Below are 27,374 nucleotides of genomic sequence, written 5' to 3' on the forward strand. Positions count from 1 at the left end.
TTCAAACTTAATATTTTAAAACTAATCAAATTGTTTATTTTTTCAGAGATGCGAGGATTGGCATATTTATTAATACTATGCAAATATTTTAATTAGCTGCAATTAAATATAAGTTCTAAAAGAAGAAAAGTAGTAATAAACTTAATTATTTCTGTAAAAATATGATTTAGAAAAAAATACTACATACAATTATTATTAGAGAAGTACATAGGATATATATTGATTATACACAAAGAGATATAATAAATTAATATATTATATATGTTCTCTCTTATTAATATTATAACGTGTATATATACATGTATATACTAGATTCTAATATAGATAACTATTATTTGCATTTCTCTCATCATAAAAGTGTGTGTGTGTGTGTGTGTATATATATATACAGGATAGACTATTTTAATCAATACATGCGAATATCTCGAAAAGGAGTTTTTTCAAAATATGTTTCAAACAAAAGTTTTGACTTTGAGGGGGAAAAATAATAACATTATTAATTTAATTGTAAATGACGCCACTTTAGAGATTTTATCATGGAAGTCATTTTTTTAAGTGGGTCGATTTTTTTTTCGAAATAAAAGTTGTAGCTGGCAATGAGAGGAATTCAACGGTTTTTTATTTTTTGAAATTGGATCATTTTTCACTGAGATACAGCGTTTCAAAGTTTAAGTGAAAAACTTCCACGCTCATACAGTATGCGTATTTTGTAATTCCAAACCGCCCTCCATTTGTGTGTGTGTGTGTGTGTGTTGTTCCTATCCATTATCTGAACTGGTTCTATTTGATGATCAACTAACTCCAGTCCGATTGACACGCATTTTCCCGCGCTTAGCATTACCCAGAATTGTGAGAGGCAAGGGGACTCACGTAAATCAAGCACCCCAAAGGGATGAAAGCCCCGTCACATCCACGTCGTTCATCCTGGGTAATGCTAAGCGCGGGAAAATGCGTATCAATCGATCTGGAGCTAGTTGATCATCAAATAGAACAAATAGAACCAGTTCAGATAATGGATAGGAACAACACACACAAACACAAATGGAGGGCGGTTTGGAATTACAAAATACGCACACTGTATGGGCGTGGAAGTTTTTCACTTAAACTTTGAAACGCTGTATCTCAGTGAAAAATGATCCAATTTCAAAAAATAAAAACCGTTGAATTCCTCTCATTGCCAGCTACAACTTTTATTTGGAAAAAAAAATCGACTTCCATTTAAAGAAATGGCCTCCATGATAAAATCTCGAAAGTGGAGCCATCTACAATTAAATTGATAATGTCATTATTTCTCCCCCTCAAAACCATAAAACTTGTTTGAAACATTTTTTGAAAAAACTTCTCTTTTTCGAGATATTCGCGTGTATTGATTAAAATGGTCTACCCTGTATATATGTATGTATATATATATATCTGTGTGTGTGTATGTGTATACATATATACATATACATGTGTGTGTGTGTGTGTGTGTATAGTAATAGACCTTTTTTATAAAAAGCATTACTAACTTCTACATATCATTATCGTTTCGCGATAAAATAAAAAAATCTTTCGAATATTACTTTTATATACAATAAACATTACTTCCTTTTCTTTAAATCTTCAAATCGCTTCATCAAGTCGTCGAAATCAATATCATCGTTCTCGGGAGGATTTGTAGACGGATCATTGTTTTCTGTTGGCACTGCCGGCAGATCTGGGAGCTGATAATTGTTCATTGGCATTTTAGATCTAGGCTGAGGTTTCGGTTTTTCATCCGACTAAAAAAATGTACATAAATTATATTTATGGAAGGACAGTTCTAGGTTCTAATCTTATCATTTGAGCAAATATATCTAATTATATAATAATTTCTATCAAATTCAAATATTATTTTAATATATTAATAAATATTATTTTAATAATTCTAATAATTATTTCATAACAAAACAATAGAAAAAATGTATAATTTTACCTGTTTATTTAAGTCAGGTGGAAAATCAGATTGGTATGGTGGTGGTAAATCTTCCTAATTAATTTTTTAGATGTTATTATGAAAAAATAATTTATTTTATTATCAATATCAGATTAATAATAATTTTATTAATATTATTTATATAATTGCCAATATATATGTAATAAAATCATGTTACTCACATGTTTATTCGAGTTAGCATTATCCAAAGGTATATTATACGAAAATGAAGTAGAATGGAAAGGAGTATTTTGATCCTTTTCAATCGGAGATGTTGGAGATACAAATCCCATAGATGAAGCATCTTTTTCTGAATCCTAGAACATTATGACATGCAATATGATACAATGTTAACATGTGATGCCACAAATAATGGTGACATATATAATGAAAGTGCAAAAAGTAGATTAAACATTGTTCCTATTAAAGATTAATCCTTCCTGATTGTTATTTATCAAAATTATATAATTTATTTATGATTTTATATAAGAATTAAAAGAGTTATTTAAATTACCATATTTGAGTGGGATCCAGGATCAGGTAACAAGGGTGCCTGTGGAAAACCTATAAAACCAGGTGGATGAGGCATTCCTCCACTAGCAGTATCTAAATTGTTTCTCGATTCTCCTCCGTTAGCTCCTATGTCGATCAACATTGCATCCTGGGCTTCTGCCATCACTTGTGGATCCGGCTCATAATCCACATTGTAATTTTTGGCAATCTCTATCAAATATTTCTCTATGAGCAACTTTGAAGGTGACTGCACACTCATCTTGTGTTTCAGTTTCTCTGATATGGTCTGAATTGCTTCCTCCCGACATGCTTCTGTATATTGTCTGCCATATTTAGATGTCAAGATATCTGCTATTACTTTAATTTCCTGCACATCCGTTTGAATACGAGGTGCTGCCCAAAGAATAGTAGATATTGCTTCTGCCAAACCTTCATCAAGGTTTCTGAAAATAATAATAATCAATTGAAATTGTATTAATATATATATATATATATATATGTGGGGGGGGGGCAAATAAAATTTTACAATTTCATCTCAGGAATTACTTAATAAAAATACATAATTCAGATAATAAAGAATCCTTTTAAATATGCTATATTTGCATTTTCATCATTCAAAAACCTTGCAAACAAAAGAGGGTGAAAAGGCAACATTGAAATTTCAAATTATCATATGAAAGAAATAACATAATTGAATTCTATGTTAAAAATCAAGCAACTTCCATTTAAAATACTTTTTTTTATTAATTTTTGATATAATTTATTGTATTGTAATATATATAGCAATGTAAAATTTTGTTATATTAAATTTTTTTGTTTATTCTTAATTATTTTAATTGTTATATTTATTAGTACATATATACTTCAAAAAATTCTTTATCTGAAAGTATTAAGTAATTAATGTTTATGTGAATTGTGTTTGTATGTCAAAAAATATTTTATAGTATAGTTATATAGTAAATATTTTATAGTATAGTAAAATACTATAAAAATGTCTTAAAAATAAATAAGTAAGTGTCATAAAAATAATTTTATATAATATCAGTTAAAATTGTATTTAATTATAGTTATATAGTTGATTATTTAATATTAATTATTTGTTAAAATATATAATTAATTGTTAACCCATGTATACAAAAGGTAGTTTTTTAAATGACACATTGATGTTTCTTGAAAACCAAGTCCTCCATCGCAAAATGTTTTAAATAAAATTTTGTAGTTTCAAATAAGACATAAGATAGCTATTAATTCAATCTGAGATGGAGATTATATTTCAAGATCTTAATTTTTTTAAATGGAATTAATTTATGTAAATCGATTTCTTACAATATTTAAGAAATTATAAAAGTAGGATTAAAAATTGAATGGTTTATAAGATTTTTTTTTTATTTTAACAATTTTATATAAATTATGAAATATTTTGGAAAATATTAATTTTTCGATTAATTTATCTCAATACTTTTATGTAATATAACGAAAAGAATCAATTGATGTCAAAAAAGTATAGTTTATAAAAAAAAAATTAAATTTGCAATGAATAGTTATATTATGCTATTATATTAATAGTTATATTAGTTGAAATGATTTGATGATTTATTAATTCAGTTGAAACTCACTTCATCTGCTGAATGAGACCAAAACGTGCAAGCAGCAAATCGCAATACATTTCAAGCAATTCCATTGCCTCCACCATGTAATCTTCCCGGATGATATGCTCCACTCGAATTTTAGCTCGCTCAGATTTGCCAGCAGCAATATAATCAGCAATCTCACGACGTGCCTTCTGTGCCAGCTCAGTTTTCTTCTTCTCCAGTAATTTTAGCCGGTTAATTGCTAGACGTAAATGTGTCTTTAACTTCGTATAGTTCGGCCCACTTGAGAACATCTTTGCACTTGCTACTCTCTATCTGTATAGATTTTTCTTTCCTGCAATATTTCATAAAAGTCGGATATAAATATTTGATGTGTATTTAATAACACAAAAATATAGTTGAAATGAGAAATTGTACTTCACTCGATAGAAAAATCAAGTCTAACCATAAGTTTCTAAAAAAAAAGTAAGAGAAAAAATATACTTACCGAAAACAATTTGATCCTTTAGAATATTTATTTAGGCAGTCAAATATACTGCAAAGAATTTTTCAATTTATATTTATTTTATTTTAAAAATGTCAAAAGTACATATATAATTAAGATTAATCTAATATACCTTGATATATTGATAACAAGTTATATGTGATAACAACACTTGTGTGTGACATTGGGTCTGTTCTTTTTAGCTGCACTGCTGCACTAGTGCAATAAGTTAGAAAGAGACAAACATACTTTCTTTCACTCTAATTAATTGCACTAGTGCAGTAGTGCAGCTAAAAAGAACAGGCCCATAGGTTCTTCATTGGGTACTTTCCGATTCACGCATGATGCGCATGAAGTGACGGAAAATCACGGTCTTACATACAGGTCTGGAAACTCAGGCCTTTTTTAATGGTGGGGGAGGTCTCACTTAAGCCTACGGCACACGGTACAATTTTTCGTACTGGATTTGATAAGATTTAGTAAAATATTAGAAATGCTGCATTCTGATTGGTGCATTTTTAGTATTTTATTAAATCTTATCAAATCCAGTACGAAAAATCGTACCGTGTGCCGTCGGCTTTAGTGTGTCCGTTTTTCGACTAGAAGTCGCAATACGAGCGAGAGAGACAGAGATAGACGGCAGTAGTCGTTCTCTCTCTAACATACGTCTAAAATGACTTCTAGATCGCAGCGAACCTAGCAGGCAAGTCGTGAACTTCCGAAAAACGGACACACTAAGTGAGACCTCCCCCACCACCGGAGTTTCCAGACCTGTATGTAAGACCGTGCGGAAAATGCATAATATGCGTGACATGAACTATACATTTTCTGTCACTTCATGCGTGAATCGGAAAGTACCAATTAATTACGGAGATGAAGTCATGAAATCTCGGATTTATCAGAGTTGTGTTCCAAAATTTATTTCTTGGAGTAGAGTAGCATTCGATTGACCAATCAGGACAAAAGAAACAAAAAAAAAATTTCTTTTCGTTACTCAATGGTCTAGTTTCCACCGAAGTCTTCAATTCGATTCTACTTCGGTACGCATCGAATTTAATGGGTGCATCCAGGTGCATCCAGAAGTACAACCGCTCACTGAGCGGCTAAGTAGCAATTGAATGTGATTGGTTTCTATCTTTGAATTCACCAATCACAGTCGAGTGCTACTTAGCCGCTCAGTGAGCGGTTGTGCTTCTGGATGCACCCAATGTGCTGTTTCCAGAGTTATGTCCGTGGCTATGCATTATGTATTTTTATGTAGATTGGAAATCCAAAAGCCATAGGCAGAATTTAGAATCATAGCGCATGCGCTATGACTTCTGCTTTCTGCTTATAGCTCCTGTAATTTTATGTGCTTCCACCTTAAAGTGGAAGCACATAAAATTGCATAGGTGCATAACCATAAGCATAAGAAAATTGATTGGTCTACAAATATATGCATAAGAAAATGAACCGATCAATTTTCTTATGCTTATGGTTATGCGTTCCTGCAATTTTATGTGCTTCCACCTTTAAGGCCATCACACACAAAATTGCATAGCTGCATATGCATAACATAAGACCATATGGATCAATGAGCATCGAGTATTATGTTATGTAAGTCAATATGGCGATTTAATACTCGATGCTCATTGGTCCATATGGTCTTATGTTATGCATATGCAGCTATCACAGATATCTATACTATAACTAGATCGCTAACTCCCACTGATTTTGTACATAAAATGTGTCCCCGAAAACCATGTAATACGGCGGTCGCGCATGCGTAATATTGGTGGAAAACTAATATGGTGGACACTTGTAGCCAGCTAAAGCGTCGTCTACAATGGCCGTAGCATAAGGTTGTAAGGCCGTAGTCGTAAGAAATTGACCAATCACAGTTGATTATTCTCCTGAACTTCAACTGGGATTGGTCAATTTCTTACGACTACGGCCTTACAACCTTATGCTACGGCCATTGTAGACGACGCTTAATATTTAAGTTTTCACCTTAAAACTTGTATTTTTTACATTATAAACTTTTAATTTTGTAATAAAATAAATATAAATATATATATAACTGTTATATACATATATTTTTAATCTTCTATATATATTTTTAATCTTGATTTTAATTATATCATATACCTTTTAAATATATTTTGATATATTTTATCTTTAAAGGCTGTAATAAATTTTAATTAAAAATGAAGAACATTATATATTATTTAAAAATAACTTATATTCAACTGTAAGTTTATACACAAATTACATACTTATGTACATTGTACATAACATCAACCAATCACAAACGTGACTGCTGTCCACCAACGTTACGCATGCGTGAGAATTTAGTACATAAATTTCGTGGACATGTATTTGACGCAAGTTAGCGGTCTAGTATATAGGCCCATATTCTGAATCCTCTTTTATCGATAAAAGTGCCTCTAAAAATGGCATATAAGCCTTCTGATTGGCTACAGGCCGCTTTTAGGAGCACTTTTATCGATAAAAGAGGATTCAGAATATGGGCCATAGTATAGATGTCTGTAGAGATGTCTGTGGCAGCTATGCAATTTCGTGTGTGATGGCCTTAAAACATGTCAAGAGACGCCATGCCGAATTCTGCAACACCCGGTATGACGTTCCACCATAGACCTTACAGATATGGACTGGCAATACGTATCAGACTGTGTCCGGAGGAGGTTAGAGAGAGAAACATACTTTTTGGTACTTCTCTTTCTACAAGTGTCCGGACACTGTCTGGACACTTGTAGAGAGAGAAGTACTAAAAAGTATGTTTCTCTCTCTAACCTCCTCCGGACACTGCTTCTATTCGTATTAAGTTAGCCGGAAATTTTTCAGCCAACCAAAAATCTCCTTATGGAATCGTTTGTATTTCGTATGAAGATGTTTGAAGTGTGATTAAAAACGTTTGTGAGTAATTAGAATAATTATAAAAAATTAATCATTTTTACAGTATGTAGTTAGCCAACATAACTAAATATTAAAAATTCTCCTTATGAATCGTTTGTATTTCGTATGAAGAGTTTTGAAGTATAATTAAAAAGGTTTGTGAGTCATTCGTTTAATTTTAATTAAATTTTTTTATATTGTGAAGTTAGCCGGAAGCTATATAAAATGGACGCCGTCCTGTGATTGGTCGATTTGCTTATGGTAAATACTAAAATTTTCTCATGTGTACTGACTTTAAGTGTAAGCAAAACGAGCAAATTTATCTCTTTTGTAACTTTTAATCCATGACTAATTTATTATTAATTCCGCATAATCGCATAATATATCATGGATCGTGGATAAGCGTAGATAATTGAAATATGTTTTTCTACCAATAAATAAGTAAATCTTTTATAATTGTTTTATAATGTAGTCATCATTCAGAAAATGATCACAATTTGTGATTATGGTTCATATTCTGAATCCTCTTTTATTGATAAAAGTGCCTTTAAAAGTGGCTTATAAGCCTTCTGATTGGCTGTAAGCCACTTTTAGAGGCACTTTTATCGATAAAAGAGGATTCAGAATATGGACCTATGTATTTAATTGTTATTTTATATTCGCTTTCAAATAATAAACTATATAATAATAAAATTTATATAAAAAGATGGTAATATATGTAATCCAATTAATTATAATTGACAAAATAATTTCTTGTGAAAAAATAAAAGTAAAAAATATAGAAGAATTTTTTTTATAGCTTGTATAAAAAATCAGTTTTATGCTAAGTATATTATAATTTTCTGGACTGTAGTAATATTTAATATATAATTTTTGCTATATAAATATATATTTCTTCTTAATTGACAATAATTAACAAAGTAATCAATAATAATCAATAATAATTAACAAAAAAAATGATAACATAAAAGAATATGCTAAAAATGTGCGCTTATATATATTTGAAAATACAAAAGAAGACTTACTTCCGATAAGGCATGGGCAATTTTCAAGTTTTCAGATGCAAAAATAATAAAATCTACAGAGATATCTATTTTTGCTCTTACAACATCAGCAATGGATTCATATTGATATATGCTATCTCCTCTCTCTCGCATTTTGATGTAAGCCTTCCGATATTCTGTGACATAACTCAGCCGATCTTACTATCTGTAGAAATAGATTTTATATCAGAAATATATATTTATATAGCAAAAATTATATATTAAATATTACTACAGTCCAGAAAATTATAATATACTTAGCATAAAACTGATTTTTTATACAAGCTATAAAAAAAATTCTTCTATATTTTTTACTTTTATTTTTTCACAAGAAATTATTTTGTCAATTATAATTAATTGGATTACATATATTACCATCTTTTTATATAAATTTTATTATTATATAGTTTATTATTTGAAAGCGAATATAAAATAACAATTAAATACATAATCACAAATTGTGATCATTTTCTGAATGATGACTACATTATAAAACAATTATAAAAGATTTACTTATTTATTGGTAGAAAAACATATTTCAATTATCTACGCTTATCCACGATCCATGATATATTATGCGATTATGCGGAATTAATAATAAATTAGTCATGGATTAAAAGTTACAAAAGAGATAAATTTGCTCGTTTTGCTTACACTTAAAGTCAGTACACATGAGAAAATTTTAGTATTTACCATAAGCAAATCGACCAATCACAGGACGGCGTCCATTTTATATAGCTTCCGGCTAACTTCACAATATAAAAAAATTTAATTAAAATTAAACGAATGACTCACAAACCTTTTTAATTATACTTCAAAACTCTTCATACGAAATACAAACGATTCATAAGGAGAATTTTTAATATTTAGTTATGTTGGCTAACTACATACTGTAAAAATGATTAATTTTTTATAATTATTCTAATTACTTACAAACGTTTTTAATCACACTTCAAACATCTTCATACGAAATACAAACGATTCCATAAGGAGATTTTTGGTTGGCTGAAAAATTTCCGGCTAACTTAATACGAATACTGCTTCTCTACAGAAACTATAGGCAATTGCCAGTCCATACTTATAAGGTCTATGCGTTCCACCCACAATAGGCTGCGTTCGGAAACATCACCCGAGTGTACCAGGGTATCATTTTATCCTTGTTTAACATTCGGTGAACAACAAGGATAAAATGATACCCGGGGGCACTCGGGTGATGTTTCCGAACGCAGCCATAAATGTGCGCGCGCCTTGACTAGTTCCACATGTTTTTTTCATACATGAACGTCAGAATCGAGAAGTCGACTCGTGAGCCAGTCAGATTTATTGGCACGTGCATATTGGTGTATATAGAAGAACTATTCCATTTAGTTAAGCGACAAAATGAGTAAGAAGCGAAACAGACAGCCAGATGCGGATCTCGATGTCAGCGAGGCCTCCACCGAGTCTTGCGAGGAAACGAGCGCAGGTTAAAAATGCGTATACATAAATAGAACTTTGATTTTTATAGATCACTGTAATCTAACCTAACTCTAACTTGATTTTATACAACAATATTTCTAAATCCAAGAATTTATCGATTTTATTTCTTTAGTCTTCAATTCTACACGACTTCTCGGATTTTTCTATTTTTGCTTTATATTCTATACATCTTTGAATTATTAGATTAGGAATGAATAATTCCAACAGTTCAAAAAGTCCCAATAAATATGTAAATATATATGCATATATATTTATATATTTTTTTTCTTTATTATTTATTTCTATCAATTTTCATGTTTTACATATATATGTGTTATATATATACACACACACACACACACACACACACAGGGTGTTCCAGATACCACCCATACACTCCTTTTAAAATGAAAATAAATGGCTTTTATCAAAAATCGCGAACAATTTTTAAGTAAATCGGGTACGCTCTATCAAATGGTGATATTTTCAACTTTTGATTCCGATCAGAAATACGCCATCCGGATCGGAAGTTGAATTTTTTTAGGGGAACATGGTACTTTTTATTACAGATTCGAATTGTACGTGAAAAAATAAGAAACTTTTGTATATCAAACGTTCATCACAGTTACTTTCAAGGTCAATTTTAAGATTGACAGAGGCACTTTTAGAAAAAACGTTTGATACAAAAGTTTCTTATTTTTTCACGTATAATTCGAATCTGTAGTAAAAAGTACCATGTTCCCCTAAAAAAATTCAACTTCCGATCCGGATGGTATATTTCCGGTCGGAATCAAAAGTTGAAAATATCACCATTTGATAAAGCGTATCCGATTTACTTAAAAATTGTTCGCGATTTTTAATAAAAGCCATTTATTTTCATTTTAAAAGGGGTGTACGGGTGGTCTGGGGCACTCTGTGTGTGTGTGTGTGTGTGTGTGTGTATGTATGTATGTGTGTGTGTGCGTATAACACATATATATATGTAAAACATTAAAATTGATAGAAATATAAAAACTTCAAGAATGAATGTTTTATGATATTCAAAGAAATTTCTAAAAATTAATCTGGATAAGACTATTAAATGAGATATATTTAATTTTATATACATATATGTATGATAAAGATCAAACAAAAATATTGGTAATTAATAATAAATAATTAAATAAACATATGTTTTTTTTATATATTATATAAGTTGTTTATATTGATATTTTCATATATATATATATATATATATATATATATATATATATGTGTGTGTATTGTATATGGATGTATAATTTAATTGTTAATTTAAAAAAAAATTAATGATAGTTTTAAACATAATTTTAAAATCCAAACAATCAGAATTTTTACACTTAAAAATTTAGCATTTAAAAACATAATAGGTAATAAATTAAAATATTTTGATCTCTTTCATCTTTCTTTGAACACAAAAGAATTTTTTATTCAAATTTACATAGATATTTTAATATTGATTATTAATTTTGTCAACAGGTACAAAATGTTTGCATATAGCTAAAGCTGTCAATCTGAATAAAGTGAAGAAGAATATAAAGAAGATTGGAATAATGAATAAATGTTCCATTTGTAAGAAATTAGAAGTGGACCTTAAAAAAACAGAAGAGATTGTAAATAACATACCATTTGATTAGTATATACAGGGTGTACCAAAATTCCCGCATGTGGAATGCACAGCGTGATTGTTCGTATCAAAATAAACAACTTTTTCCTTTGGGAAAATTGCGTCTGAGCATTACTTTTTAAATGAGAGCAACTTTAAGCTAACGAATAAGCGCTTTAGATTACGTTTGAATCAGGGGCGGCGCGCGCACGGCATGTATGGCGTTTGAGCGTGTACGCTATTTTACTATTTCACTAAAGGTTTTACAAGAATTATGCATGATATCTAAATATCTATTTTCAATATAACGTACTTAATAAGAGATTTTTTAAATTGATATCATCGGAGCAACGACTGAAAGTAAAATAAGTAGATTAGAATAATTTTGATCCAAAATTATTGTTCCTACGTTCTAAATATTTTTTGGTTCTGAAAAGGGCTAATTAAATGTTTTAAATGTTTAGCACATGTTCGAAATGTAGACTTTCTATTTGTATATTCGCTCTGCGTATGAGATTTTTTTGTATATGTTGGACGTTTTTTTGTAAGTTGTATTGAAAATAGCGATATTTAAATGCATAATTCATGTAAAACTTTAATGAAATGATAAAATAGCTTACACGCTCAAACGCCACACATGCCGTGCGCGCGCCGCCCCTGATTCAAGCGTAATCTAAAGCGCTTATTCGTTAGCTTAAAGTTGTTCTCATTTAAAAAGTAATGCTCAGACGCAATTTTCCCGAAGGAAAAAGTTGTTTGTTTTGGTACGAACAATCACGCTGTGCATTCCACACGCGGGAATTTTGGTACACCCTGTATAATACATATTATAGTCCTAATTCAAAGTTATTTAAACTTGCAGTATATCTCAAAGCCATTGTGGATTTGCTTACAATGTGGAGAACAAAATTGTGATAAGGAAAAGCATGCTATAGAGCACTATAAAAAGCCTCACAGTGACTGTCATTGCATAGTGATAGACATTCATCATTGGAATGTTTGGTGTTTTCAATGTGAAATTGAAGTTCATCCTAATAGCAGGTAAATATATACATTACAGATGTCAAAAAATCGTTTTTTTTCTCAATAGAAAACAAACGTTGAAAAAAATTTTTTTTTCTTTATTGAAAAGAGAATCAATATTTTTTCATTATTTTTTAAAATATATTTTTCTTCATTTTTCTTCATATTTTTTCGTTAATAAAATAAAGATTTTGAAATTTTTATATTTTTTATTTATTTTCTTTGAAAGTAATTTTATTTCATTAATGAGACTTTTACGGCAAAGTACATACAAATTAACATAAATAAACATATTTCGAATAATTTTCAGTTAAATGCATAACAAAAATTTTTATTATGCATCTAATTAAAAATTATTTTTGGTATTTATTATTTGGAATTATATTTGGTATTATTTTAATCTCGGAAATCTCATTAAACCATTAAAATTACTTTAAAAAGAATAAATTGAAAATATAAGAGTTTTAGTTTTTTTATTACATTAAAATAATGACTTATAATTAGTACAGTTTTAATAAGTACATTTTTAAAAATTACGAACTGTTTTTGTATCTATAATGAAAACAATTCAATTTTGATTTATTTTTGAAGAATTTACTTAAGTAAAAATAATAATTACATAACTGTAGCCAATTGGAATGTGATCTATATTAAAATAATGATGTCTATATAGTTCATATCTGTTATCAAAAAAATCAAAAGTAATAAAAAAATCAACTTGCAATAATCAAAATATAATAATGTTAAATATTAGAAGAAGAAAAAAATTTGCAAAAACGTGATTTTTTTTCATCAAAAAGCGTATTTTATGAAAAATAATATTGTGTGTGTTTTCTATTTACATTTGTACACAGACACATATCACACGATATGCACATACATGCATAAGATATATGTAGAGTGACAGGAATAATTCATTAATGAAATTTTCAATTTTTTTGTGATACAAATATAAAAGAAAATAATAATACATAATAATATTTAATATCTGCAATTATACTTTTTTTAAGAACAAAATTATCTTTTTATATAATAAATTGATTGTTTTTGTTATTTTGTATATAAAATGTATTAAAAAATAAGATGATCAAAAAATATAATTTACATCCAATTTATATCATTTTGTTAGATATGCTTGATATTGCTATTGATATAAAGTATGAATTGCTATAAATATTCATCTAAAGTATATGATTTAGATAATAGTTAATTTTAAATTTAAATAAAACTTGAGAAAAAAGCTTTTCTAAATAGCCGTTATCCTAAGGATATGTTTTACTTACTATACAGGATATTCAAATACCTTGATGGAAATTCTATTAAAATTATAATAAATTTAAACTCTAAAATTGTGTGAAAAGTTTTTCATATAATATATAAATTTATTGAAAATACAGTGAAAAATTACCGAGCAATTATTCAATTTATTTCAATATAAATTATAATTTTCACAATAAAATAAAATTACATATTATGAATTTTGAAAAAAGTTAGTAAAGTTCGACTTTTAAAAGCTAATAATAAATTTACGAAATATTATTTTGCTTTGAAATTTGCAGAATTATTAAAAATTACAGCATTTCCAAATATTATTTAACTAAAAATTACGGAAATATTGTTGAAAAAAACTATTAATGAAATTATTGGCCAATCTTCTAAAATTCAATTAAAAACTAAAAATGTGTATAAAGATTTCTAATTATAATAAATTTTTTTATTTTAAATATTTATGATATTTGAATATTTGTTGATTTTTGATTTCCTGATTTACACTGAAATTTTCTTTCATATACTAATTCTTCGATGTGATAAGTAACAAAAATCTTTGAAACTTATGAAAAATTAATATAATACATGCGTGTGTTTTTGTGTATGTGATATAAGAATTTCTTAATATAAAAAAAATATTTATTTTTGCACTTTTGTAAATATACATTGTCTTTTTTATACAGTAAAAAGTTGTTAGAAACTATTGAATTCATCAAGAAATGTGCTACTATGCAAATACCACAACCGAAAACACCAGTAACACAATGTCAAACAGAGATCATAACTGATGTGCAGGAGAAAGAGAAGCATAAAATATTGAATAATCTTCCTAAAGTTGGGGTATGTAAATTGTATGATTTATTTTTCATTTGATTTGATTCTAGATTGCTTTTTTTAGAGAGAAGTCTTTTTAAAGGAATTTTTTAAAATTTAAACATAATATAATAATATAACATGTGTGTACAGTATATTTAACATTTAACAATAAACAAAATTGAATTATTTCACATTTATATACAACATATATAATGATATATAAATAACGAGAGAGGAAGAGAGAGATAGTGTACAATAATATTCAAAATATTTATAATAGAAAAATGTTCTTAAATAATGTAACAGGGTTTAGCAAATTTAGGAAATACCTGCTTCTTCAATGCTGTACTTCAGTGCCTATCACAGACTCCTTATTTAATGAAGGTGCTGGACGATCTGCGTTTACCTGGACAAAAATTTATCTTGCCAGGTGGAAAGCACAAACCTTTGGATGCAGAGGAAGAAGTGGAATTTGTATGTTTAATTTTGAAATTTTTTTTATCTCAAGGAAAAACAATAAAAAAACATCAATATTAACACAGATTTGCTAAATTAAATATTATATTTTATATTTTTATTGTTATTTATCTTATTTTTTGCGAGTGATCATTCTTTTCACTTGATAGCCACCAATTGAGGGGACTTTAGAGCGATGGGGCAGTTTCACATCGGTTCTTTGTGAAACTCTATCAAAAATGCAGAATACTAACGGCTATCAGACATATACACCTCTGAATTTACTTTGTAAGCTTAGGAAAAAAACTACACAATGTGTTGATGGAGGGCAACACGACTCGCACGAATTACTCCGACATTTGTTGGAAATAGTGCGAAATGAGGATCTTCGAGTAAGCAAGAAACTGTGTCAATTATTTCTTCTAATTAAGTATTTTTTTAAATAATGTCATTAGAATTGATTTTTACTTCCTAAAATATTTTATGTTTAAAGCAATTATGATAGCTAATTTAACAAATATATCTAATCTGCTATATACTAAAATAGTTAAGGAATCTTTTTTTTTCTTTAAAAAATAGAAATGCCTATAATTTTATTACAAATTGGATTGACAATGAGAACAGTAATAAAGAATTGTAAAATTTGAAATTTCTATTTTCAGAATTTTTAGTCAATTATCTTTATTTTTCACATAATTACATAATAGAAAAATGACATCCAGCAACTTGACAAATTTTTTTGAAGTTAATGAATAGCAAACATGAAAAAATTATGGTACAATTTTGTTAAATATATTTTAAAGAGACTTTAATTTGCTCTTTTAATGATTGTTGAAAGATAATTTATTTATTAATTACAAGCGTTTAAAATCAATTTAAAATCAAATTAAGGAATAACTCAATGAAAAAGTCGTATAACAACTGTATAACAAAAAACAAAGCAAAAAGTCTACTTTTTAAAACTCTTAAAATTACACCATATTTATTTATTTATTTTATCTTATTTATTATTATGGCATCTATTAACTAACTGAAAAGATTTGGCAAATTGGATGTTGTTTCATGTTAGACGTTTTTCTATTGTATAACATTGTTAATTGAAATTGATTTAAAGATTTTGAAAATGAAAATTTCAAACTTTACAATTTTTTTTATTATTGATTTCAAACCAATTTGCAAAGTTACAGCCATTTAAAAATTATCTTTTCTTTTTTTGAGAAAAAAGAAGTGATTTTTTAATTTTTTAAGATAATACAGATGTAAAGATAAGCAAAGGTCTTATATTGCAAATTAAAATTTTATGTATACTGTAGAGATACCAGAGCATAATTCTGAAGGAGGTAGGCTTGAGTGAAAAAACGAAACCAGACGGTGTAGAGAAGAGTCTGAAATCTCGCGTGAAATTCTACGGCAACCAAGCAAGCACACGATTACTGGGACCAGAAGCGGTATTTCGTGGTGTGTTGGTATCTACCTTACAGTGTCTGGATTGTCATCATTCGTCGCAACGCACTGAGCCATTCCTAGATCTGAGTCTCCCTGTTACAGCAGACAAACCACAGCCTCCGCTCTTGAAGTAAAGAAAAAGTTTCTTATCTCTGTATATAATTAATTTTTTTAACTTAGCTTATAAATAGTATATTAGTATATTTTGATATATAGAAGGAAGAACAATGAAAACGACACCTTTTTCGATATGACGAACAATCAGCAACGCGATTATCAAGCTCTTGACACATCTTGGAAGCAGTTGAAAAAGGAAAAGAAGGCAGCCAGGAAAAACCGAAAGATTAAAAGGCATGAGAATCATAACAATTATGTGTTAAAAGATTCGAATAATTTCACGGAAGAAAATAATGACAACACACCAAAGTCAGGTATGATTTTATTTAGCTCTAATTAGCAATATTTTTTACTTGCTTCTCATATGGTAGACCAGTACTAGGATTTAATTTTTTAGTCGATTTTCGTGGTTGGCATTTAGTCTCCTCTTATTGCAATGTGAAAGTTGCAATTAAATCTTCCAATTCTGCTATTTATAAAAAGTTAACTATTTATAAAATTACATTTACAATTACAATTACAAATTTAAACTATTTAAAAAATTGACTTTCTTTTTGTGTAAAAATAAAATAAAATAAAATGTTTTGGAAAGAATATTAATCCTTTAATTTTTTAAATTAGTTTTTTTCATAAACAAAATCTTGTACGAGAAAAATGTTATTTCCTAGAGGAGAGTGACGCTGATGTAGAGGACAATATTGAAGTGGATCATTCTCATCCAGAAATTGGAGAATCTGGATATAGTTCGGAAAAAGCGTCCGCCGTCACCAGTCCTATATCTCTTATTGATCCCCATCATCATCCAAGCAACGACTTCAGTAACGATATCAACAATCTGACCAGTCTGGAAGACGGTAATCTGGGTAACAATGCGGACATAACACAAATTAGACACCTGGTGAACATTAACGTGTTAACTAGTCCTAGTCCAACCGATGTATCGATGACAGACTTGACTCAAATCAGAATGCCGTCAGAAAAAAGCGACAGGAATGTCAGCTCAATCAATTCCGAGAACGAAGCATCAGCTACGACGTTATCTACCTCCATGGTTCCTAATTCTGATGTCACAAGCCCTGAGGCACCCACTGCGAGTTTAAGCAGCTCCATCGCTTCTAAGGAAAGCCCTACTAGTCCCGTTAATGATACAGAAAGGTTGTATATGCAGATGTTTAAATATTTCAGAAATTTTATATACGCACACGCGCGCGCGTGTGTGTGCGTGCGTGCGCGTGTGCGTGTATGCGCGCGTGCGTGCGTGTGTGTGTGTGCACGTGTGTGTGTGTGTACAGGGTGTTTCAAATCACCGTTCGTCTTTTTTATTTTGAAAAGAAATGGTATAGGTAGTAGGAAAAAACATGTTTACCATAAAGACCCATTTGAAGCGGTACTTTCACTTTGGAGAAATTTTGAGAAATAACCGGAAGTAACTTAAACCGTAATCACACTACGGGTTGCGGGCTTGGTTGCGGTTGGAATTGACCAATCAGAGTAGCCGGCCGACAAATTGCTTTGTTCTGATTGGTCAATTTCAACCACAACCCGTAGTGTGATTACGGCTTTAAAAGTTTTAAATGACAATATGGGACAACATGGGTATTGTTTGATAGAGCTTTTAAAAAGAAATAACTTTTGCTTGCAAAAAAAATTGATATCGTTTACTATTATCGAGAAATGAAAAAAGTATTCAACTTCTTGCCTTAAAACATCGAGACTCGTTATTAATGGTATTCGCCAATTGCCAGTATCATCAAGATTATTTAACTACTGAGCGTCTTGAAAAGTTCAAGCGTCACAACAATTGCAAGCGTTTTTTTAAAAAATCATTCACGATAATGATAAAATGATATCAAGTTCTTTTTTCAAGTAAAAGTTTTTTTAAAGCTCTACCTAACGATTTATGTAATCATATTGCCCTATGCCACCATTTAAAATTTTTAAATTTGCCCCGATTTCCAATTCGAAAATTTTCATTTTTCAAAAATGAAAATATCACCATTAAAAACTTTAAATAGACTTTTATGAAAGGTATGTTTTTCTCAACTTCTTAGCATTACTCCTTTCTAAGATAAAAGAAATGGTATGAAATATTCTGTGTAATTTAAATTCTGAAAATTTATTATGTATGTGCAAAATTTACACATTTTTCTAAATTCTTAAACTTCAAATTTTTTAAATTTTAACTTGAATTATTAGTAAATTGACACATTAAATATGATTTTTTTGAATATTTATATTTTTAAAATTTCATGTTTTGGAAATTTGATAAAATTTAGGATTCTAATGCACAATATATTTAAAAATGTTGAGATTTCTAGAATAATGAACTGCATAAACATAATATTGATAAGCATGATATTTCTTCAGATTAGACGGTGTCGAGACATGGATGGCAACTACCCTATCAAAATGCAATAGAAATAAATATAATGACGGAACTCCTAATGATGATGATCCCGAAGAACAAGATTTATGTAATGAACTCGGCGATATTATGATGGGAATGTCTAAATTGGGAATTTCGGAACATCAGTCTGGCAGATACAAAACTAAACCAGGCGAATGTTCTGTGGAATCATGTTTAAATCAATTTACTGCACTGGAACTAATGACAGGAAGTAACAAAGTCGTGTGCGAAGCGTGCACAGCTCGCGAGAAAAAGGTAACTTAAAGAAATAAAAGGAAGAGGAAAAAATAATCCTTTTTCTTCAAAGGTTTTAAAAAAAATTAAAATAAAAAATCAAACTTTGTTCGTTTATAGGCAAGAGTCAGTAATCTAATTTTTTTCTCGCTGTTTTCTCTCTCCTCTTTCTTTTTTCTTTCTTTTTTTTTATAGAGTCAAGAGAGTTCATCGAAAATGGTATGCACTTCAAGTACCAAACAATATCTCATTTCTCAAGTACCTCCAGTATTAATATTGCATTTGAAAAGGTTTCAAACGCAAAGAGTTGGTTTTCGAAAAGTTCTCAAGCATGTGTCATTTCCGATGTTATTGAACTTGGCACCAGTTTGTACGGATTATAAAAAACATCGACTTTATGCGCTTTATGGGGTCGTCGAACATAGTGGAACCGTTCATGGTGGTCATTATGTTGCTTATGTCAAGGTAAATTATTTCTGACTTATAATATTTAGAACTTTATAAAAAAAATGTTTTTAGATCTTAATTATATTAAATAAGATATATAATATTTAAACTATAATAATTAATAGTAAAATTATATATAATATTGAATTATAATCTAACAAATACTACAGCATATTTTATAATTATGCATAAAAAGGGCCCACCCTCATAGTATGAGGCTCATACAAATGTGTTATTGTCATATATTATCAAGGCCATTAACATTCTGAAGGTTTTAGCCGACGGTCGTTCTTTATTCAAAAATTATTAACAAATAAAGGTGGGAATTATTAGTTAAGGTGATGAAAAGTTCCTGCACAGAATCTTCTTGAAACTTATATTAAAAGATAGGTTAATGAGAGGAATCGAGGTATCATTCTCATTTCTTAATTCCTATTTCAAACAAAGTTATAGGTAAAAAACTAAAATCACTCGAAACGCGTATTTTTACATCGATAAGTAGAGGATTAGGAACTGTTGCTCTATAACTATAGAAGATATGACAAATTCAAATTCTCTACATTTGTCAACATTTATCCACTCTATCCAGAAAAGATAGGGATGTATGTGGGAGGAGGTCAGACGTGTCTATACGCCCATTCGGTATGTGAATGCTCTCTCCACAGGATATGCGTTGATGCCGTTGGATGGATTCTGTCGCTCGTTGACCAAATGGGCGTGTAGACACGTCTGACCTCCTCTCACATATATCCCTATCTTTTCTGGAAAACACTTTTCAGCCCAACGAATCATTGTTAGAAAACAATATTCGCGGACTAGAAAAATATGTGAGGTGCAGGTGGCTGGATCGGGAATCGAACCCGAGTCTTTCGCTTTCCGGGCAACTAGACGGAGGATATTCGATTGACCACGTCGCCAATTGGCCACTTCAAAATAGGACTCTCTGATTGGTTAATCGTTGCTGGTTAGCCTAGGCACAGGTCGATATAATTGGCTGTGGTCAATCGCAACGTGATCAAACGGGATACTCCCGCTCTAGACCACTGAGCTATCCAGACCTCACACCTAATGCTGCTTTTTAACACAGTGATATGCGACTCCAGAGCGATGTTGGTATCTTGCTCGATGGATACAATGCCGATTGCCATGGAGGATCCTTGAAAAGATCGCTCGCTGACCAAATAAGTGCCGGTGGAGGTATTCGCGTGCACTGCATGCTGGTTTCCAACTAGCCTTCCGTAAGAAACGGCACCGACGAGCACAACGCCGTAGAGTGACCACATCCCCCAAGATCCCTCTAGTAAATACTAATATCCCCACTGTGCCAATAACAGTGGCGGATGGATCCTAAATAGGGTCGTGGCAAGCATCCAGAAAAGATAGGGATATATGTGTTTTTGTAATAATGTTTCTTACTGCATCCATGCATGCATTATGCAAAACGAAGCAAAGTTCACTCTACATCTAATTTTAACCCTCATTGAGAATGAACTTTGCCTTGTCTTGCAAAGTACATGCGTGGATATAGTGGGTTCCCCCCCCCCCTACAGGGGGCTCTACTTCCAAAAGATCTAACCTAGTCTAACTCAACTCGAGTCCGAGAGGTGGAATGGGCTCTACTTCGCATGGAAAGTACATGCGTGAATATAGTGAAATCCACTTCCATAAAATCTTCAGAATGTTAATCAGAGACATGACCTTGACAACATATGTCAATGAAACATTTGTACAAGGAACCTTCTTATGCCTAATTATCGAATCTATATGAATAATTCGATTGGGTTGACGAAAATTACATGGTGTACTTCTCAAACTTTATTTATTATAACTTTTGAATAAACAATGACCGCCTGCTAAAATCTTCAAATGTTAATCAGAGACATGACCTTGACAACATATGTCAATGGCACATTTGTGCAAGACTGAGCCTTTTTTATATATGCATAATTACCTATTTTATATATTATATTTTTTGCTAACAAGTGGTAGATATATAATTTTGGTAAACATTTGACTTTGCTAACAAACAAGTAATCGATTTTTTTATTCTATTTAATTAGAAGTAATATATTGCAATAAAAGCATGCTAAAAAAATTTACAATTACAAAAAAAGTTTTTGTGTATGTGGGGTGAAGAAATTTCTCTTAGAATTAAAACATATTAATGACGAAATTTTCTAATCTGAAAATGTTGAAAATATAGAATTCTAACTGTGTATAATTTACTAAAAAGCTATTATTAATTTCAAAATTATTTAAATTGTTTTTCTGAATAGACAAGGCTGCCATTATCATCGGATGACCACCGATGGAGTTTTCTTCCTAAGGATAAGGATCCTAAATCGGATGATGTCAAATCGAGTAATACCAGTTCAGATTCGGAAGGAGAGGAAGCATCGGCGAAAGCCGCATCTGTTGTAGAACCACCACCTGGGAGATGGTATTATGTATCAGATTCTCGGTAAGATTCTTGTTGTTGAAAAAAATACTAAGTTTTGCATTTGTAATATACATCAAATCTGAGCTATAATACGAGTATGTAGTTTAAAAGAGTACTGATAGAGATCTTTGAAAAAAAAATACACTCAAGAATTACATTCTAAAAATTCAGAATTCAGGAATTAAAATAGTTTGTACAAAAAAATAAGGTAATTATTTACTTTAGGGGAATAACCTCTGATGACTTTGACCTTGACATATGTTATAGAGGTCACCCTTCTGAATAATCTTCAAAAGGTTTTAGCCGTCGCTCGTCGTTTATTAAAAAATTATCAACGAAAAAATTTCCACGAATTATATGCAACATGCGACTATATGAATTCCTAAATAATGTTGATTTGACTTCTAAGGTTCAAGATTATTTTAAGTTTCTATGCAAAGCGAGGTCCACCTCACATCACCCCTAAGTCAGCGCGAAACGAGATCTATATTGTATGGTTATACATAAGTTTGCAACTTTCCATGCGAAACGAGATCTACCCCATACTACCCCTGAGTCAGCGCGAAACGAGGTCTATATTGTATGGTTACACATGAATTTGCAACTTTCCATGCGAAGCAAGGTCTATCTTACATTATCTCTGAGTCAGTACGAAATGAGGTCTATGGTTCCTCGCTTCGCATGGAAAATTGCAAATCCATGTGGAACCATACAATAATAGACCTCGTTTCGCGCTGACTCAGGGGTGGTGTGGGGTGGACCTCGCGTGTACTTTGCAAGGTGAAGCAAAGTTCACTCTCTGCGAGAGTCAAAGTAAAATGTATACGCGTGGATTCCGCCCCCTTGCGGGGGGTTCCACTTTCGAAAGGTAACCCAAACCTATTTGATTTAAACCAAATTTTAGTTTTAATGTCTAAGGAATAACTGAACACTTGTATATAAATAAGAATCGAGAATACTACAATTCATGTTTATATAGGTAATACATATTATAGTTCTATCTACACGGTGTCAATAAAATTTACATTCTATTTATAACTTCTTATGTTTATAACTTTTCAACGAATCACGAGCGAGGCTAAAACCTTCTGAAGGTTACTCAGAAGAGTGACCTCTATAACATATGTCAAGGTTAAGGTCATCAAAGATTACTTCCCTAAAGTAAATAATTACCAAAAATAATGATTTCGGAATTAACATAACGTTTTACAGACGTTTTTTTAAATCCATAAAAAATTAATGTACTTATTCTATTTATATCTGCCTTCGTTAAATAATTTAAAATATATAAAATGTATATAATTTCACCCATTCTCAATGCTTTATTATTCCTTAGTTTCTTCAATATTGCTTTTATTTCTTCTCTGTTTAAGTCCCCCCCATCTTCAGCTCCCTGATTCCTTTCTCCCCTTCTTTCATTACCTTCCTATTCATTTCTTCCAGCAATCCTCTATAAAATTTAATGATTTTAAAATTTAACGATTTTAATGATTTTTATGATAACTTTAATTAAATCAGATTATGTTCTTACACACATTTGCATATTAAATTAATTCGATTCTTAGCATATCATTGATTAGCATATTATGTCAGAATTTCAAAATTGCATAAAGTTATAAGAAGAAGAAAAAAAAAAATATATATATATATATATATATATACATATACATATACATATATACAGGGTCTTCAAAAAGTCTCGGAACGCTAAAATATCTCGAAAACGATCAACTATAATGAAAAATATGTAAGAAACAAAGTTGTAGGACTAAATAAAATGTACCTAATGATGATAAGAATTTGACCTTGGACGAAGTACTCAAGGTCATATGAAGGTCAAGTTGATTTTTTTTAATGGAACTCTCCATTTTTTATTGCATATTCTTATAGCTTATTTCAAGAGCTTTCCAAAACACTATAATTAAGTATTTTTTCGTTAGGTACATCTCGAGTTATGACACTTGAAATCATTTCTTAATTTTACATAAACCGTAAAAAATATCTTGTAAAATATTCATTTTTCGACTATCTTACCTTAATACTTTTATGTACAAAATAACGAGAGGAATCAATTGGTGTAAAGAAAACACAATTGTTTCGAAGAAAAAATATGTAATTTGCAATTAACAATTACATATTTTTTCTTAAAAATAACTATGTGTTCAAATCAACTTGACCTTCATATGACCTTGAGTACTTCATCCAAGGTCAAATTCTTATCATCATTAGGTACATTTTATTTAGTCCTACAACTTTGTTCCTTACATAATTTTCATTATAATTGATTGTTTTCGAGATATTTTAGCATTCCGGGATTTTTTGAAGACCCTGTATATATATATATATATATATATATATATATATATATATATATATATATATATATATATATTAGGTGTATAACTAAGTTCCCGCCGTTTTTTTACTTGAAAAATGCATTTATTTCAATAAGAAAATGAATTAATATATTAATCAAAATATAATCCATTGTTTCCTATGACTTTTTCCCATCTTTTTTGCAAAAGTTGGATTCCGCGACGATAGAACGACTTGTTTTTTGAAGCAATCTATTGATCGATGCATTTTTGGACTTCTTCGTAATTGGAGAAGTGTGTATCGGCGAGCACGTGTTGCATTGATCGGAAAAGGTGATAATCCAATGAGGCCAAGTTTGGAGAATAGGCTGGTGCGGGAGAACTTCGCATTCGAGCTCCAATAGTGTTTCTTTTACGATTCTTGCGACATGAGGTCGCGCGTTGTCATGCAAAAGAATCACTTTACGTCGATTACTGACCTTTTTCGCATCAATTCATCATTCAATCAATATAATTGTTGTTGGTAGCGGTCAGCCGTGACTGTTTCAGAAATCAATCGATGAGCTTCAGCTGCAGTTTTATTTAAATAAAAGCAGTGAAGAAGTATATGTCGAAAAAACAACTTATCACGTTTCATTTTAAATCGATTCAAAAAATATCTCTTTTACAAAAAATGAATCTTTGCGCACTCAATTTTATTGAGAAATGCCTAACTTCACTACATTTGCAGCTGGAGCCATTTAATTATGAGCGGCGGGAACTTAATTATACTCCTAATATATATACAGGGTGAGCCATTTTAATTAACGCACGCAATTATTTCGGAAACAAAGCATTTTAGAGAAAAATGTTTCAGACAAAAGTTTTATGGTTTCGAGGGGGCCATAAGATGGTATCATTGGTTTGACCTTGAAGAGTTATTTGAAGGTCACATGAAGATCACCTTCAATTTCTTAAATGGAACATACTATTTGTCATTGCATATTCTTGTAGCTTATCTCGAGAGCTTTCCAAAACACTATAATTAAGTACCTTTTCGTTAAGTACTTTTTGAGTTATGAGGCTTGAAATAATTTCTTAATTTTACATAAATCGTAAAATATCTTGTAAAATATTCATTTTTCGATTATCTTACCTTAATACTTTTACGTACAAAATAATGAGAGGAATCAACTGGTGTAAAGAAAACACATAGTTGTTTTGAAGAAAAAATATATAATTTGCAATTAACAATTCCATATTTTTTCTTAAAAACAACTATGTGTTTTCTTTAGACCAATTGATTCCTCTCATTATTTTGTACGTAAAAGTATTAAGGTAAGATAATCGAAAAATGAAAATTTTACAAGATATTTTACGGTTTATATACAATTAAGAAATTATTTCAAGCCTCATAACTCAAGAAGTACTTAACGAAAAGGTACTTAATTATAGTGTTTTGGAAAGCTCTCGAGATAAGCTACAAGAATATGCAATGACAAATAGTAGGTTCCATTTAAGAAATTGAAGGTGACCTTCATGTGACCTTCAAATAACTCTTCATGGTCAAACCAATGATACCATCTTATGGCCCCCTCGAAACCATAAAACTTTTGTCTGAAACATTTTTCTCTAAAATGCTTTGTTTCCGAAATAATTGCGTGCGTTAATTAAAATGGCTCACCCTGTATATATTAAAAGAAAAAAATAAGGAAATCTTTTTATTTATATTTACAGAATTTAAAGATCACAAGAAATAAAGTTTTTATGCAATATTTTCGAAGTTTTTTTGATTAAGAAAAAAATATTAAGATTTAAAATAATTATCAAAATTATTATAAGTTTTATAGTCGATAGTGATATCGATAATGATATGGATGTCAAAGTTATGTCGCTTTTGTATTTTTATAATATTACAAATATAAATAATATAATAAATTTATATAATAAATTATTATAATATTACAAATATAAATTAATAATATAAATTATAATAATTTTTTATAATAATATAAATTTTTAATGATAATGATAATAAGTTATTTCTTATAAAATCAGTAACAAATTATTTTTCAAAATCATTAATAGGATAACGAGTTATTTTTATAAAACTATAATTATTTTTATAAAATATTATAAAGTATTTTTCCAATTTTGCTTATTTTATCATAATTTTCTTCGGTATTAATTCTCAGTTTTTTATCACAGGGTATCAGAAGTAGATGAAAATACAGTACTACAAAGTCAAGCGTATCTGTTATTCTACGAAAGGATTCTCTGACTCAATAGAACGAGGCAAGATGAACTTGAAACTTGAAGGAATTATTCGCATTTCTGGTTTTCGGGCAAAAAGAAAACTTTTACTTTTGAAAATCTGAATTCTACAATTTTTTATATTATATTGCATGTTATTATATATATGAAGTATGTAACTAATGCCTATAATTTTATTGATTGTATGTACATTACAAGAAAAAGAACTGGAAACTATTAGAAATAATGAAAACTAAGTTGTTTTTTTACAACTAGTGTGATAAATGTATTCAATATCCACAAAAAATGTTTAAATTAATTAATGGACATGAAATTCCAAATTTTTTCAATTCCCAAATTTATGTAAATTTTAATAACGCAAATTGAAAATATTTTGCATTTTATATTATTCCTTTTTTCTCTTTTCTTTTTTTAATATTAAATTAATATATAATATAAGTAATATTGTTGATCGATTTCGATCTCTATTTAAATTTAAAAGAGCAATTTCTGAAAATGAGGAAATAAGAAAATAAAATCTTTTATATAATAAACTTTACAAAATAATTCCAACTTATGATAGATGGTTCTTCTTTATAGTTCTTCTTT

General features: G+C 29.7%; 3 protein-coding genes across 8 annotated transcripts in view; 2 read left to right on the forward strand and 1 right to left on the reverse strand.

The window, feature by feature from the left end:
- The window catches only part of Obp59a (Odorant-binding protein 59a), a 47,496-nt gene extending 47,236 nt beyond the window's left edge, over positions 1–260 (forward strand). For both annotated transcript variants that reach the window (XM_083094791.1, XM_083094792.1), the window contains exon 6: positions 47–260. In XM_083094791.1, coding sequence (XP_082950917.1) covers positions 47–73 — 27 coding nt within the window. In that variant the 3' untranslated portion in view covers positions 74–260. The remainder of the gene's footprint in view (positions 1–46) is intronic.
- On the reverse strand, positions 239–15,514 carry Ist1 (increased sodium tolerance 1-like protein). 3 transcript variants are annotated; one of them, XM_083094789.1, is made up of 8 exons: positions 15,382–15,514; positions 15,001–15,077; positions 4,547–4,594; positions 4,084–4,393; positions 2,469–2,910; positions 2,137–2,271; positions 1,955–2,008; positions 239–1,760 (listed from the first exon to the last, which is right to left on the reverse strand). In XM_083094789.1, exons 4-8 carry the CDS (start codon positions 4,350–4,352, stop codon positions 1,581–1,583), a joined length of 1,080 nt encoding a protein of 359 aa, XP_082950915.1. In that variant the 5' UTR covers positions 4,353–4,393; positions 4,547–4,594; positions 15,001–15,077; positions 15,382–15,514; the 3' UTR covers positions 239–1,580. The 3 variants fall into 3 exon arrangements, with proteins under 3 accessions (XP_082950915.1, XP_082950914.1, XP_082950913.1); XM_083094788.1 differs by having other exon boundaries at positions 15,001–15,486; XM_083094787.1 differs by lacking the exons at positions 15,001–15,077; positions 15,382–15,514 and adding an exon at positions 4,677–4,777.
- Positions 9,726–27,169, forward strand: Usp16-45 (ubiquitin specific protease 16/45). 3 transcript variants are annotated; one of them, XR_014437909.1, is made up of 13 exons: positions 9,726–9,946; positions 11,437–11,570; positions 12,426–12,604; positions 14,539–14,695; positions 14,978–15,145; positions 15,298–15,519; positions 16,441–16,703; positions 16,790–17,004; positions 17,359–17,845; positions 19,058–19,352; positions 19,527–19,550; positions 19,622–19,796; positions 22,055–22,193. XR_014437909.1 is itself a non-coding variant. In XM_083094766.1 (13 exons), the coding sequence occupies exons 1-13, from the start codon at positions 9,862–9,864 to the stop codon at positions 26,791–26,793; spliced, it is 2,733 nt and encodes a 910-aa protein (XP_082950892.1). In that variant the 5' UTR covers positions 9,731–9,861; the 3' UTR covers positions 26,794–27,169. The 3 variants fall into 3 exon arrangements, 2 of the variants coding, with proteins under 2 accessions (XP_082950892.1, XP_082950893.1); XM_083094766.1 differs by adding an exon at positions 26,721–27,169 and having other exon boundaries at positions 9,731–9,946; positions 19,527–19,796; positions 22,055–22,239; XM_083094767.1 differs by lacking the exon at positions 11,437–11,570 and adding an exon at positions 26,721–27,169 and having other exon boundaries at positions 9,752–9,946; positions 19,527–19,796; positions 22,055–22,239.
- Positions 27,170–27,374: the final 205 nt, after the last annotated feature.

Source organism: Camponotus vicinus, unplaced genomic scaffold, assembly GCF_025532165.1.
Source record: "Camponotus vicinus isolate PSW18456_S1 unplaced genomic scaffold, iyCamVici1.0 SCAF_3, whole genome shotgun sequence".
Classification (NCBI taxonomy): Eukaryota; Metazoa; Arthropoda; class Insecta; order Hymenoptera; family Formicidae; genus Camponotus; species Camponotus vicinus.

What these genes read in the sequence shown, in the direction of transcription:
- Ist1 (XM_083094789.1), bottom strand. Translation starts at nt 4,352, where the DNA reads ATGTTCTCAAGTGGGCCGAACTATACGAAGTTAAAGACACATTTACGT. An exon ending in CTGGATCCCACTCAAATATG is followed by an intron (nt 2,272 to 2,468) that starts GTAATTTAAATA and finishes ATAATGTTCTAG; the next exon opens with GATTCAGAAAAAGATGCTTC. An exon ending in CACCTGACTTAAATAAACAG is followed by an intron (nt 1,761 to 1,954) that starts GTAAAATTATAC and finishes ACATTTTTTTAG; the next exon opens with TCGGATGAAAAACCGAAACC.
- Usp16-45 (XM_083094766.1), top strand. Translation starts at nt 9,862, where the DNA reads ATGAGTAAGAAGCGAAACAGACAGCCAGATGCGGATCTCGATGTCAGC. An exon ending in CAGAGGAAGAAGTGGAATTT is followed by an intron (nt 15,146 to 15,297) that starts GTATGTTTAATT and finishes TTCACTTGATAG; the next exon opens with CCACCAATTGAGGGGACTTT. An exon ending in CCCGTTAATGATACAGAAAG is followed by an intron (nt 17,846 to 19,057) that starts GTTGTATATGCA and finishes ATATTTCTTCAG; the next exon opens with ATTAGACGGTGTCGAGACAT.